The sequence below is a fragment of the Diabrotica virgifera genome, chromosome 8 (assembly GCF_917563875.1).
Source record: "Diabrotica virgifera virgifera chromosome 8, PGI_DIABVI_V3a".
In the NCBI taxonomy this organism is placed as follows: Eukaryota; Metazoa; Arthropoda; class Insecta; order Coleoptera; family Chrysomelidae; genus Diabrotica; species Diabrotica virgifera.
This window is the reverse complement of record NC_065450.1, coordinates 201,150,517-201,167,015: the sequence shown is the minus strand read 5'-3', so window position 1 is coordinate 201,167,015 and position 16,499 is coordinate 201,150,517. Positions and strand designations below refer to the sequence as shown.

The 16,499-nt window shown below is 34.3% G+C and overlaps 1 protein-coding gene across 1 annotated transcript in view; it reads left to right on the top strand.

Moving 5' to 3' along the window:
- The window catches only part of LOC114327813 (neutral alpha-glucosidase C), a 44,679-nt gene that overhangs the window by 12,536 nt on the left and 15,644 nt on the right, over positions 1-16,499 (top strand). Inside the window, exons 8-11 of the mRNA XM_050659612.1 lie at positions 5,915-6,159; positions 12,650-12,907; positions 13,669-13,909; positions 13,976-14,136. Coding sequence (XP_050515569.1) covers positions 5,915-6,159; positions 12,650-12,907; positions 13,669-13,909; positions 13,976-14,136 — 905 coding nt within the window. The remainder of the gene's footprint in view (positions 1-5,914; positions 6,160-12,649; positions 12,908-13,668; positions 13,910-13,975; positions 14,137-16,499) is intronic.

The window sequence follows — 16,499 nt, the reverse complement described above, 5'->3', positions numbered from 1 at the left end:
GTTGGTCCCATTCTCTGGACATGCCCGTACCATATTAATCTTTTTTGTTCTATTCTGTCTATAATATCCTTTTCTACTTCCATTCTTTCTTTTATTTCTTCGTTTGGGATATGCTGCAGTTTAGATATTCTGCAGCTTCTTCTAAGCGCGTCCATTTCTAAAGCTTGAAGTCTTTTATTTTGTCGGTCTTTTACTTCCCACACTTCCGAGTTGTACAGGACAATTCCTTCCACGATAGTTTGGTAGATTTTTTTCTTTGTCTGATTTTGCAGTCCTGTACTCCACCAAATGCCATTTAGCTGTTTTATAGCTTTTCTTCCTTGGCTTATTCGATATTCTATATCTTGATCGCATGTGGAGTTTTTGTCAAAAATTGAACCTAGATATTTAAATTCATCACATCCTTTTATGTATTCCCCTTCTAATTCTAAGTCTTCAGTATCACCTCCGACTACAAGGTATTCAGTTTTCTCCATGCTCATTTCCAAACCCCATTTTTGGTACTCCTCTTTCAATTTTCTAATCATGTAACTGGCGTCATCTTTATCAGCAGAAATCACAACTTGGTCGTCAGCAAATAGCAACGTATACAAATAAGAATCTCCTACTGGTATCCCCATTGTTTGGCATTTCCTAGTCCAATATTTTAACACATGTGTAAGGTAAATTTTAAATAAAGTGGGCGACAGACAGCATCCCTGCAAAAGGCCTTTCGAAGTTTCAAAGGTATTTGAAAGTTTCGTTCCAATTTTAATTGCTGTTGTTGCATTAGCATAGAGATCTTTTATTGTTTGGATGTATTTTCTATTTAAAGTGGTTTGTTGTAATACCTCAAACATTTTTCCTCTGGGAACGGTATCGTATGCTTTTTTTAAGTCTACAAATACCATGTGAGTTTCTAGATTTCTAGCAGAACGTTTTTCTAGTAATTGCCTTATGCAGAAAATGTTATCTGTGCATGATCTACCTGTCCTAAATCCACTTTGTTCTTCGGAATCTTGCCACTCCTTTTCTATCCGTTTCTTTATTATTCGTCCGTACAGTCTTCCAACTGAGCTAGTCACACTAATGCCTCTGTAATTATTACAATTTTTTCTACCACCCTTTTTGTATATAGGGGTAGTTATGGAGTTTTTCCACTCAGAGGGCACGCCACTATTGCCTGAAAGGCATCCGTTGAATATTTCAACTAAAATTTCTTTTGCCTGTGTCGTGCTGTGCTTAATGAGTTCAATTGGAATACCTCCGGGACCAGGAGCTTTATTGTTTTTCATTTCTCTTAACGTTAGTTCTAGTTCTCGAATAGTTATATCTTCTAGTTGTTCCAGGTTGTTTGGGGCGATGATGGTTTGCCTTACATATTCCTGTCTATTCTCTTGCAATAGGTTTCTAAAGTATGTTTCCCACTCGTTTACACTTATAAGGGATATCTGGCATATTTCTTGTACGTTTTGTCTTGTATTTGATATTGTTCTCCAAGCTTCTCTGCTTTTTGTTCCTCCCATAAGAGTGTCTATTTCTTCACATTTCTTCAGCCACATATTTTCTTTGGTTTTAATCACTTCTTTTTTTGTTTCCATTCTTATTCTTGCGTAGGTTTTTCGGTCTTCTGAGCAATTGGTACTGAGCCATTTTTGATATGCTTCTTTTTTTTCCCTCGTCTTTTCTTTTAAAGAATCTGTAAACCAAGGGTGATTAGTGTTATTTGAGGATTTTTCCCCTAACGGTTCGAATGCAGCTTCATGTAAGCACTTTTTTAGCCGATCATATTTTTCATCTGCTGTTCTTGTATTAAACTGTGTATTGGTTATCTTTTGGCTCAGTCTTAATTTAAAAAGAAAGGAGATTGAATTATCTTTCAGTGCGTCGATGTTGTATTTGTACTGAGGCGGGTGTTCTTCTGTAATCTCTTCCTGGGTCTCTTCAATTTTGTTGTTCAAGATATATGGAAAGTATAGATCTGCTCTGAGTAAAAAGTGGTCAGTTCCACATTCTGCACCTCTATAGACTCGTACATCTTTCGTCACAATTGATGATTTCTGCTTCATGATGACGTAATCTATAATCGATTTCAATTGTCGGGTTGGCTGCGTCCATGTGTATTTATGGATGGATCTGTGTTGAAAAAATCCATTCGTTATCCGTAAGGAATACGCTTCACATAGTCCCACAAGTCTTGTTCCGTTGTTGTTAACAGTTTCTTCGCCAAATCTTCCCACAATGTCGTCATTGATCTTTGACCCAGTTCTGGCATTGAAGTCGCCCATCATGATAATCTCTTTTCGGTTGCTGATTTTTGAGATGGTGTCCGCTAGGCTTTCCTCAAATTTATCTTTTACATCCTGGTTTGAATCATCGGTAGGAGCATATACAACAAATATTTCTAATTCTCTGTTATAGAGTTTTAGACCTACTCTTAAAATTCGTTCATTTACGTATTCCCAATCTTTTATACTTTTCTTATATTTCTTGCGTATTGCAAATGATACTCCTGACTTTGCTCTGTTCTCCTTCTTCACTCCGCTGTAGATATGAATGTAGTTTTCCTTTTGTTCCATTCCAGTTCCTTTCTTTTTTGTTTCTGTCAGAGCGCAGATATCTATGCGATTCATTTTTAGTTCTTCAAAAATATTATGTTTTGTAGAGATTCCTTGAATATTCCATGTTCCGAAAATCATCGTCCGTTTCCGTAGCCTGTTTCGTTTTCCGTAAGTTCCATCCTGGATCCGAGGCATAGCGCGTGGATTTGTAACAACTTTAGTATTTTACGGGAATGAGTTGTTAGCCCATCGCCCAACCCCCAACCTGGAGGGCTAGAATTTTCTGTTAGGGTTTTTTCCCTTAGCCGAGATATTCCATTTTTTCAGGCGCTGGAAATTCGCCTTTCACCCTCTTCCGTCTGCTACATAACGCACACCCATTGTACGCTATGCATTGCCCAGCAATCACGACAAGGACGTGGAAGTAGGATTTGTTGATTTTTCTCCTGATACTGTGAGCATCTCCCAAGGCTTTTTGTGTGGCCAAGGCTTCGACAACCTTAACCACCCCCAGGACTCCTTATCAACCCTTTGATCGCCTCCCGTCTTCTTTACTGCTCTATTTGTTTTCATTCGGCTTATATGATCGTTTCATTCTACTCTTCTCTTTCTTACCCAATTCTTGATGTTTTCTATTTTGCATCTCCGTCGTATATCTGTACTTCTAGCTCTGTCCCATAGTGTCTTACTAACGATTTTTCTAAGAGTTTTCACCTCTGTCGTTTCTAGCATTCCTTTTGTTCTCTCTCTATTAGGTCGTGTTTCTGCCGCGTATGTCATTATTGGTCTTATGACTGTTTTGTAAATTCTGACTTTTATTTCTCCATATTCTTTTATTCAAGCATGCTGTTGTCGTTCACTAGCATGAAGTAAATTTTTACCTGTAACAGCCTCACCCTACCTCTCAAAATACGACTTCTCAAATGTTATGTATTTCCGGTTTTGTTATATAGAATGGAGGCTTGAACAATGACTGCAACATTAATGAAGAAAGCAGAGGTCTTCTAAATGTGGGACCACCGACGTATATTACGTATTTGCTGGACCGAGCACGTGACCAACGAGGAGGTACTACGCCGGATATGTAAGGAGATAGAGGTAGGAACAACTATAAAGAAAAGAAAGTTGGAAGACTTGGGTCACGCTCCAGCCAAATGAAGGTGATAACACACTACAATGGGAAAATGTCACACAGGAAGAAGGTGAAATTAAACTAGTCACTCCAAAAGAAGTGGCCGACGAAATTAAATCAAACATCAATCCCAGGAAAGCACCTGGGTTTGACTTAATTACTGGGGAAATCTTAAAACAACTTTCTAGAAAAGCCATAGTAAAACTGACATATCTTATAAATGTCTCGTTCAGATTAAGATATATTCCCAAGATATGGAAAGTGGCTGAGGTCATAATGATCCTTAAACCTGGAAAACAGCCAAATACAGTATCATCGTACAGACCGATTTCATTACTACCCGTAATTTCAAAACTGTATGAGAAGCTTTTGCTGAAAAGGTTGAAACCTCTTATATATGCTTAGGCTCTAATTCCATCACACCAGTTTGGGTTTCAAGAAAGTCATTCAACTATCGACCAAGTCCATAGAATAACGGATATAATAGAGAGGTCGCTGTGCTGGAATAAAAGAAAGTTTGCTCCGCTGTCTTCCTCGACGTGGCGCAAGTTTTTGATAAGGTATGGCACGCAGGATTTTGCCAAGACCATACACAGAATTATTGGAATCTTATATATCAGAGAGAATTTTTAGGGTTAAGCAAGAAGAAGCCTACTCGGAACTAAAGAAAATCAACGCAGGTGTACCACAAGGTAGTGTGATAGGACCAGTCCTATACCTATTATACACTAGTGACATCCCTGAAGTAGATCATAACACAATAGCTACCTTTGCTGATGACACTGCCGTTTTAGCCGTAGGTGAAGACCATGAAGAAGCAGCAAGAAAACAACAAATCTCTATTAACAGACTTAACAAGTGGACTAAACGCTGGCGAATTAAATTAAACGAAATTAAGTCAGTGCATATAAATTTTAAAAACAAGAAAAAACAATACATTCCTGTTAACGTCAATAATACTCAGATACCATACGTTGATACCGCAAAATATTTGGGTATTACACTAGACGCTAGGCTACGCTGGAGGGCCCATGTTAAAAAGAAATGAGAACAGCTTAACATGAAGTATAAAAAATGTATTGGCTATTGGAAAGACAATCCACTCTCTCGATCTACAATAAAATACTTTTGTATAAACAGATTATAAAACCTATATGGACATATGGCATCCAGCTATGGGGCTGCGCTAGTAATACTAATTTAAACATCATTCAACGATTCCAAAACAAAGTACTAAGGAATATTGTCAACGCTCCATGGTACTATAGGAACAGTGACCTCTAGGAATAGGGACCTAGACATGGATACTGTTAACAAAACCATAGAAAAATTTGCCAAGAGTCACGAACAACGACTTCTTCAACACGTCAATGTTGAGGCCATCCATCTCCTCTACAACACAGATTTTCCTAGAAGACTCAAGAGGAAGAAACCCTTCGAGTTAGTTAAGTGAAAAATAGTGCACGGTGCAAGTGATGGTACAAGTTAACATTAGGGGTACTATTGAGTTTGTCCTTAGTCTTAAGTTTTTAGTAGTAATTTGGGTTAGAAATAAGTTGCTCATTGATCACATTATTTGATCAGATTGTAATGTTCTTAAGCATCTTATTGGTGTTTAATAAATAAAAAAAAAACTTGGGTCACGTTATGAAGCACATCATCGTCATCATCCAGCTTTCTGCATCCAAAGTTGAATATAGGCCTCACTTAATTTCTTCCAGTTCTGTCGGTCTTGGGCATCATGCAACCAATTTCAAGCAATCCTTCTGACGTCGTCTGTCTATCGTGTACACTATTATGAGGCAAAGTAAATATGTAATACTTCAGCTAATTATCCAAGGGAAAATAGACAACAGAAGAGGTCCAGGAAGGACGAGATACTAGTGGCTCCAAAGCTTCCGACAATGGTTCGGACTGTCATCTGCCGAACTATTCAGATCAGCCGTAAACAAAGTCAGAATAGCCATGTTAGTTGCCAACGTTCGGAACGGGCAAGGCACGTGAAGATCTTGATCTTCCACTTCTGTTTCGAGCTCAATAGAAGATGGTGTGAATAAAAACTCTATACATATTCGGTTTTTGGTTTGAACCACATCAAATTTAGCTGCATGAATTATTTAAGATTTGGATTATTGGGAGTTTCAATGATGTTTTTCCTATTTTTTTTCTCTGAATATTTGGAATATCGAAAGTATCCTCGGTATTTTCAGAGTATTTTTTATTCTCTGGTTCATATTTTTAGGTGATTGTTGGCCAGGTTTATCCAGCTATATTGATTTCCTGGACCCAGAAGCTCGAGACTACTACGCCAGTTGGTACAGCTACGAGAAATTTAAAAAATCAACTCCCGTTCTTGCTGGAGTATGGAACGACATGAACGAGCCATCAGTATTCGACGATGAGCTGGAAAAAACGTTGCCTTTTGATGTTTTACACCATGGAAATGTTCCCCATAGAGATATTCACAATATTTACGGTTTTCTTCAGGTGAGCTGTTAGGAGGCTTTAAATAAGTTGTTATTAAACAGGCGTATACACTAAACAGCAAAATTAACGCACCACCTTAAAAATGGGACATTTTTGATGTCTCGAATTTCTTAAACCTGTTGTCCGATCTTAGTGATTTTTTTTAGTATATTATAGCTTTGTTCTTTAAGAATATCGATGTAGTAATATTGTTGCTGGACATGTAAATGCCATTGTATACCGGGTGTAACAATCATACTGGGTTTTTTCTCAAAGTTCGGAGCACCCTGTGGAAGATTCTAGAAAATATTGAAATTAAAACTCAATTATAGCCTTAGGCTTTCTTAACATTCTGTTTTTAGATTCATTCACTTATGTTGGATAATAAAATGGTTAGGTACGTTAACAACTAGTCACGTTTTTTATCGATAAATCCTCATTTTCTGCTTAGTTTAATAAACAAGCCTAAAATGCCTATGATAAATTAACAATTTGATAGATGCCAATTGTTAACAGTCAAAAAGTGTCTGGTTTGTTTTGTTTTGTTTTGTTTTTTTATTTCCACGGGACAAACCCAATACAGTTACAATTTTCTCCAAATTTTGAAACAATTTAGTATACCAAATATAAGTCATATATATAACACATAAAATATAATAGTTAAAAGAAATAAATTACATACAGAACAAATTAGAAACAGACTGGTAAAGGTGGACAAGACAAAACAATTAAGAGGCAATATTAATTTGTTGCAAGTCGCGTATAAATTGGTTAGGTGTGGAACTAAAATTAAGCCTCTTAGTATTTTGATTTGCTAGACGTAACATTCTAGTTATAGGTTCATTGAGGCCATAATTACATCGATGAAATGGTACATGAAAAGTGGTTTCAACTGCATTTCGGGTACTATATGAAGGAACTTTAAAACCAACCTTAGACAATAAATAATGACTATTTGCTGTATCATTTAACAAACTATACAGAATTTTCAAATCATGGTGATAACGACGTTCTTCCAGGGTGTTGATATTTATAAATGCTCTAATTTCGTCATAACTGTAAAACCTGTTACTCCCATTAATAGCTCTAATTTTAAATCCCAAAAATCTAAGGAATTTATTTTGAACTTTTTCAATTCTTTCTGCGTAAACGTAATAGTAAGGTGACCAAACACTACAACAGTATTACAAGTGAGGTCTAACAAGAGAACAGTATAACAATTTTAGGGTATTGGGACTTTTAAAATCATAGCAGTTTCGTTTCATGAAGCCAAGCATCTGTAATGCCTTTGAAATAATAGAATCGATATGATCTGCGAATTTTAGCGATTTGTCAAACAGTATTCCAAGATCTCTTATTGTATCAACACAATCTAGTGGTGTGTTATCAACTTTATATTCAAACGGAATATACGTTCTACCTTGATAAAAACTAATTTTATGGCACTTTTTGACATTTAGCTCCATTTCATTTTCTTTCCACCAATCCTGTATTTTATTTAATTAATATTGCAGATTTTCAGAATCGTCAGGACTAGATATTTTCGAAAAGATTTTTAAATCATCCGCAAACAAAAGCTTATCACAGTTTATATCTGCAATATCATTTATAAATATAATAAATAATAGCGGACCCAGATGTGAACCCTGAGGGAGACCAGAACTGACAACTACCTCCTGAGATAGACAATCCTGGACACTAAGCTTTCAAATAACTTAGGAATAGTACTTAGTATAGAAATTGGTCTGTAATTTGTAATGTCGATTTGTAATGTCGGATCTACTACCAGCTTTATGTATTGGCGTTAAAAAACTTAATTTCCAAGGATCCGGAAAGTAACCAGTATACAAAGACGAATTAAAAATTTTCCACAATGGTCTTGCCAAAATAAAACTGCATTTCTTAAGACTATCGGAGGTCTTTTGTCAGAACCAGGACCTCTGTTCACATCTAACGTCATAATTTTTTCATATACTTGAGATATTGTAATATTACAGGAATTAATCGTTATATTGGTGGTGGGAGGTAAAATACGTTTACCGATTGCTTTCTCAGAATAAACTGATGAGAAATATAATGCAAATGCATTTGCAATATCACTGGGAGTTGTATAAGTGATACTGTTCAAAGACATTTCATTTGGTAAACCCATCCTCGTTCGTTTAGAATTTATGAATGACCAAAACGATTTAATGTTACTATGAATGGCATTCTCAGTTTTTTCTATAAAGTTATTATGACAAGTTTTTGTTAGAGCTTTACATTTACTTCTAAGGCTCGAGAATGCATTATAATCATTTAGAGAGGAACTAACTTTAAATTTTAAATGTGATAACTTTTTTTCAATTATTATTTTTTTTAGTTCTGGCGAGAACCATTTTGGAAACTTTTTTGTTGACATCATTTTTTTTGCACAAAAATTTCAAAAGCACAGTACATGACTTCGTAGAATGTATCTAACTGTAGAATGTGTTGTGAAAATTAGTTGATTTATTGTTTAAAGTTTTAATTATGTTCGTAATTTTTTTCTTGTTTGGTGGAAATGGAACGTACTACAAAGAAGTTTTACCCGTGGTGAGTGGGTTCAAGCAGTGCCCTTACACAGCGAAGGACTTAGCTACCATGCTATGCATAGAAGGTTTTTTGCATTATAAAAGTACATATATGTATTTCTTTTGCTTGAACACACTCATCACGGGTCAAATTCCTTGTAGCACGTTCCCAGGGCCCCCGCAAGGCCGAGCGGCGCCCGCGTGCGCACATATTTTAGCGCCTTTAAATATACTACATCCACTTATAAAATAAATCTATAATTTTTTATTTTTGACGAGCTCTTGCTATGTGTACGTGCTCTTCAGATAAAACTATCCACCTTAAATAATTTTTGAAGCACTGATTTAAAAAAAAACGCAAAAACACGTCAAATAATACTTGAAGGGGGAGATATTATGCCATATTTAAGCTTGCCGGGAAAGGCACGCTCTCACCCCCCGTATCATACCTTAATTTTTTTAAATTACTACCCCCTTTTTTATTTTATATTTGAATTCTCCTCTTTGTACTGATTTCAAAAATGTATAACACTTGATGCTTACAAGTGATTAGTTTATGAGAAAAATAAATACAAAAGCAACAAAACTGGATTAAAAAAAAATTATTTTTTAAAAAATTTTATTACATACAAACATTTAGAATGAACATTTCACTACCAAAAATTTTAACAATAATTATTCAAAATGACTTTTCAAAGCTTGAATAATTTTTGTTAAAATTTTTGAATAAATATTGTTAAAATTTTTGGTAGTGAAATTTTCAACCTAAATGTTATAAAATTGTTAAAACAATAATTTTTATTCAATCCAGTTTTCTTACTTTTGTATTTATTTTTCTCATAAACTAATCACTTTAAGCATCAAGTGCTATACATTTTTGAAATCAGTACAAAGAGGAGAATCCAAATATGAAATAAAAAAGGGGGTAGTAATTTAAATATAAAATATAAATATATATAAAAAATAACGGATGATACCTGAGGGTGCCTTTCCCGGCAAGCTTAAATATGACATAATGTCTCCCGCTTCAATTATTATTTGACGTGTTTTGGTGTTTTTTCTTAAAATGAGTGGTTCCAAAGTTATTTGGTGGATAGTTTTATCTGAAGAGCACTGTATACCTAATATTGTCAACCCAGATGATCTTTCCTCTACCACAGTAGACCTTAAAATAATTTTGATTAACTTTAATTTTGAAAATGATCCCTCACAGAAGCAACAGACACAGTTAAAGTGAAAAGAATTCTTAATGAAATAGTGATATTTGGTAAAGATGAAGTTAGATATTTTCAAATATCTGTTGAAGATTACTAAGAGGATTTGATGAGTCAAGTAATGAAAATAATTTTTAAAGCGTTTATCTCACTAAATAAATCAGTTGCACCAATATCCGCCTCCGTTTTTACTGGATCAGTTAGGTTTTGTTGAAGAGAAAGACCGTTTTTCAAAGTACATCGTCACTTAATGTAAAAATATCACTAAAAAACCAAAAACATTATCATAACCAGGCATTATGTCAAATCTACTATTTAACGAACTTAGTACTTGATCATTATTCTAATACTATCTATTTTCTATGTTAAAGATATCATTATCTGCTATATCTATAAGATTCTCACAAACTTTAATTATATGAAATTTGAATAGCTTTATAGTTTTTATTCTACTCGACCATTTTGTATCACTTTTAGAGGTTTTAGATAAAAAAAAAATTTAGATTTTAGATTTAATTCAGGAACATGAATTTTATAATACTCCTATTTGTGGAGAAAGAGAAACATACGTAAAATTCTACCCTTATTATATACGCATATTGGCACCGTTATCATACCCTTCAGCCAGCCACATTGTTTGATTTGCTTGTCTAGATAATGATTAGAAGAAATGCGTTCAATGTGCTTCCCCGTTTAGGATTTTGTCCTCTTCAGGGTTTGAGGTGAATGTATTGTGTTGGCAGCAAAAGCAAACAGTCCGAAAAACACACTGGGGCAAGCGCCGTGTCCTGGTGTTCTTGGATCCTGGGTTATGCCGGACGGTGGTGTCCAGAAGGCTAAGAAGTCAACAGAGAAGAAAGTTTGATGGATTGTTGTTGGTTCCATAGACATTTACGTGTACTGTCCGTGCTTTGCTCTCGACCAGTCTCCCTAGAAACCATTGTACAACGACAGGCGAACCTGCGTCCCTCGTCGGCGGTCAGAAGGTGGCTTTGAGTGCAGCGTGGACAGTGTGCACCCTGTATCATACCCTTGACCTCTCGTGTCTTTTATACTTAAGGGCGTAGGAGCAAAATTTCGCGACAATGTGTTTTAAATGCAATATTTTTTTTCGAATCCTGAGAAAAGTAATAAGTATTTTTGAAAAAGTTAAACGCAGAATGAATCATTACGTTATTACCGAGGGTCGAAAGTCCCTTAGAATAACAAAAAAGTTTTTTATGGGATATTTGAAATTAAAAATCATACTAAATTTTCTCTTTTTTTTTCAGCCCTGTAACTTATTCAAACAAACATTATAGAAGTTTTCAGGGACTTTAGACCCTCGGCAATATTGTAATCTTTCATTCTGCGTTTAAATTTTTCAAAAATACTTATTACTTTTCTCAGGATTCGAAAAAAATGAATGCATTTAAAACACATTTTCGCGAAATTTTGCGCCCTCAAATTTAAATTTTGTAATGGTTCAACTACAAAATTAAATAGTCCTTCCCCTGTAGTGTCAAATATTAGGTAAAAAGCTAAAAAACTCTCTTGTATTTCAACTTTTTTTTAGAATTATCGTTTAATACTACATATCGCAAACTTAGGCTTGTTTGCTTTTTTGACAGGAGTCTGGGCTACAGTACATAATTATTGAATAATATTGGAACTATCCACCATACCGTCCATACCCAATATTATTTTTTACTTTAGAAGACATTAATTCAATCATTTACGGATAATGCAAAATAGGTATTCGATTCGGATATTATATATTATTTTAAATATAAAATAATAGTAATAATTATTAACACCAAATCTAAAATAAAATTTTAATTATTTTTTCAGTATTAACACAATATTTGATTTTTGAGATTTCTCTCGATGTTCATGAAAAAATTGAAATTAAAATTGTATAAAAGATAATTATCTCATTTAAAATTAATATTTCTTATTTGCCAAACCTTCGGTTTGGCGCCCATTTGGGGTTGCGCCCGCGTGCGTCGCACGCGTTGCACGCTTGGTTACGGGGGCCCTGCACGTTCCATTTCCACCAAAAGAGAAAAAAAATTACGGATTAATTGAAACTTTGACATTTTTTGACTGTTAACAATTTGACATCTATTAAATTGTTAATCTCTCATAGCCAACTTTAGGCTTGTTAATTAAACTAAGCAGAAAATGTGGATTTATTGACGAAAAACATGGCTAGTTGTTAACGTACCCAATTTTTGTATCATCAAACATAAGCGAATGAATCATAAAACAAAATGTTAAGAAAGCCTAAGGATAGAATTAAGTTTTGATTTCAATATTTTATACAAGCTAGAATATTCCACAGGGTGTTCCGAACTTTGAGGAAAAAACAAAGTATGATTTTTACACCCGGTATACAATGACATTTACCTGTCCAGCAACACTTTTACTACATCGATATTCTTAAAGAATAATGCTATAACATACTAAAAAAATCACTCAAATCGGACAACAGGTTTAGGAAATACGAGAGATCGAAAATGTCCTACTTTTAAGGTGGTGCGTTATTTTTGCTGCTCAGTGTATTTCATACAGTTCTGAAACTATTTTTTTGTCATTTCCATGTCATCTACTATATTTAAAGGAAATTGACCCCAATTTTAATTGATAGTACATTGATTTTAATTTTTTATTTCGAGAACGACAAAATAAAACAACCTATGGTCAATTAAAATTGCTGTTAATTCCAATTAAATACATTTCTTGTTTATAGTTTTGTCTTTTTAGACCATGGCTACACACCAAGGACTGATGCAGAGGGACAATGGTACCAAACGTCCATTTATCTTGACCAGATCTCACTTCGCTGGAAGTCAAAGATATACAGCAATGTGGACTGGAGACAATACGGCCGATTGGCCTTTCTTGCAAGTCAGTTATTCAGAATGTATCTTATCTAATATTATGGGCTTGGTATTTTGCGGAGCTGACGTCGGTGGATTTTTCCACAATCCTGAGACGGAGCTAGTCCAAAGATGGTATCAGGTAAATAAATATATAATGTCAACTAGATTTCTGGTATAGAATCAAGTATTTAGTAAAATGTAAAAAAAAGAATGTGTGTGGACTTTGTACGCAAGTAAGAAGTTATACTTCTATTAGGTATGTGATTTCAACCAAATTAATATACTTTAAATAGTTTATTTATATTTTATTTAAATATTATACTAATTTTAATATTTACTAGTTTCCAAAAATTTTTATTAAAACAATACCAAAAATAAAAAAAAATAAAAGAATAAAATAATAAAACACACACAAACACATTGAAAAATGCCACAAATGATTTCTGAACAATAATTGTTGGCAAAAATTTTAACTAAATACGTATTTTCTGAAAAAATATATAAATATACCTACAATCATAAAATGTATAAAAAAAATAAAAAAATAAAAATTTGCATTGAAGATTAAACCCGCGTATGTTAGGGCGGTTGGATTTAAAATTCAAGCATCTTATCTTTTATTCACTTCAACACATATCTCTAGTTATTTATATTGTTACACCAAATATTTATTTTTACTTAATTGTTTTAACTTAGTTTATTTTCCCGTTGCATATATGAGAATTTTTAGTTATTTTTGTTTGGTTAACTTAAAAAAATGCGTATTTTTGGACGCCATTAAATGATTTGCACACAGGCGCTAACACGTGCTGGCGTGCCACTGGCTGTATACAGAATTTATGTTGATAATATTTGAAGAAAATTCAAATTTTAGATATAACTTTTTTAATGTTTTTATAGGCAGGTGTCTGGTTGCCTTTCTATAGAGGTCACGCAGAAAATAACACGGATAGAAGGGAACCCTACATATACTCCACAGAAGTCCAGGATGTTATCAGAAATGCCCTCAGACTGAGATACAAGCATATACCGGTGTGGTATACCCTGTTTTACGAGCACACCAGAACAGGAGATCCAGTGGTGAGACCAATTTTCTACGACTATCCCGGCAGCGTCGACCAGGACTATCATATATTATTGGGTAAGTAAAGAAATGGTTTTCTAAGAATCGGTTAGATTTATTGATTTGCACGTTTTTGTTGCGTAGGTTCCAATATATTAGCAAGGCCTGTGATGGAAAAAGGAGCAAGATCGGTGACTGTAAATTTCCCTGGCTCAGAAGATAATCAGTGGTATCGAGTAGATGATGGTTCGTTTAAAATCTACAATGGGCAATCTTCTGCGATCTTACCCGTAACTATTTTAACAGTAAGTAAAAATCAAGTATATTCAAATGGGAAATAAGCCACTATTTTACCTAAAAATGATTTTATTAACGTTTCGACGCCCAAGTCGGGTGTCGTTGTCAAAATACCAAATAATACTAAATAAACAAAAATGTTGTTGCTTAGTAAAAATTAAAAAAAAAACACCAACAGATATCTCAATTACAAATCAAATCATAACATCAACGTTAAAAAGGGAATCATTAAATCCTTATATGATAGAGCCAAAATTACTTGTTCTAACGAAAATTCATTTTTAGAAGAAAAACAATTGTTAACATCTATTTTATTAAAAAATGATTATCCCATATCGTTTATAAATAAGGAATTGTCAAGATTGGATCTAATGGAACCGAACAACTTAGAACGGGATCCTACAACATTCACAAGAAATAATACGAGGAAAATATCAATACCATATCACCATATGTAAAAGGACTATCCGAGAAACTTAAAACAATAGGAAATAAATTCAACATATCAACAACATTCAAAACAACAAACACATTGAGATCTATTCTATCTAAAACTAAACCTAACAGTGAACAAGAAAGAACAAAGAATTGTATTTATAAAATACCTTGTGAATGCGAACAATTTTATATAGGTGAAACGTCAAGACCATTAGACGTTAGAGTAAATGAACATCAGTCTTATATAAAAAATAGAGAATTTGATAGATCTCAAATATGTCAACACGCATGGGATAATGAACATAGAGTTCAGTGGAGAGATTCAAGTATAGTCCTAAAAGAAGCAGATAGTAAAAAAAATCAAAGAAGCGGCTCTAATTATGCTAAATGAAACCAATTGTGTCGCAAATTCCTCGGTAGAATGCAGTAGGATGTGGTTACCCATATTAAAGGAGGAAGTCAATAGAAAGAAAATACCACAATTAGTAAATCAGTAACATATCGAGTTAGTACATTTAGTATTTTAGTATTATTTAAAATTTAAAATATCAAGTCAGAATTTGGTATTAGTTTTGAGAGTAAACTAAATGTAAACCCAAATACTTACGATGTCGGGATAGTATCACGAGGTTTTTCCTGGTTTTCCCTCGTGATTTACTATGGAATCTCTAACGCGAGAATTTCAGTGCCAACGTTACATTTGGTTGTCTTTTTAAAGACAGATCACATGCTATGATTTTTTGTGGCGGATATTCTTGAGTTGGGATTGGTTTCATGTAATCGAATGAACTATCTTTTAGTAAAGTCGTCCCAGGAACGCAACTCATCAATATTGGCAATATCATTTTAAAGTCGTCTACTTTAAAATGTATAATACGTGTCTGAATTGCCGATATAAATGAGTCAGATTAAATAAATTATTAGAAGAAATTTTTACTAAGCAACAACATTTTTGTTTATTTAGTATTATTGGGTATTTTGACAACGACACCCGACTTGGGCGTCGAAATGTTAATAAAATCATTTTTAGGTAAAATTGTGGCTTATTTCCCATTTGAATATACTTGATTATAAAAATGCCACAAGAAAATAGCTTCAGAACAACAGTAAGTAAAAAGATATGCATATAAATAATAACCTATTTTTTATTTTTTCAAAAGAATTTTGCTTTGACAATGATTTTTATTTACAAACCCGCATCAGCTTATATGGCTAATAGCGAAAAAGGAAAAATTAACATCCATAATAGTCTTCTTCTTAAGGTGCCTGTCCGTTTCGAACGTTGGCGATCATTCAAGCTATGATGATTTTGTTGGTTTTGTGTGGCCCTTTTTGCTTCAATTTTACCTTGCAAAATGCATTGGAGTATCTGCCTTGATTTCTCATTATATATCCCAAGTACTGCAGCTTACGGCCCTTCACATCATCATCATCATCATCATCATCGTCATCATCATCATCATCATCATCATCATCATCCAGCCCTTTGCGTCCACTGCTGGACATAGGCCTCCCTCATTTTTGTCCATTGTGCTCTATTTTGAGCACTTTGCATCCAATTTCTAGACATTTTCTTGAGATCGTCAGTCCAACGAGTAGGTGGTCTTCCTGTACTTATTTTGTCTAATCTCGGCCTCCACTCAAGTAATCTCTTCGTCCACCTCTTATCACTGATTCGGGCGACGTGTCCGGCCCAGTTCCATTTCAGGGTGGCAATTCGGGAAATTACGTCAGTAACTCCTGTTCTTCGTCTTAAGTCTTCATTTCTAACTCGGTCACGAAGCGATATACTCAGCATTGATCTTTCCATTTTCCTCTGGGCTATCTGCAGCATTTTAGAAGTTGTAGCTGTCAATGTCAAAGTTTCGGCACCATAAGTCATCACAGGCAACACACATTGGTCAAATGTTTTACGTTTTAAAGAAATTGGTAT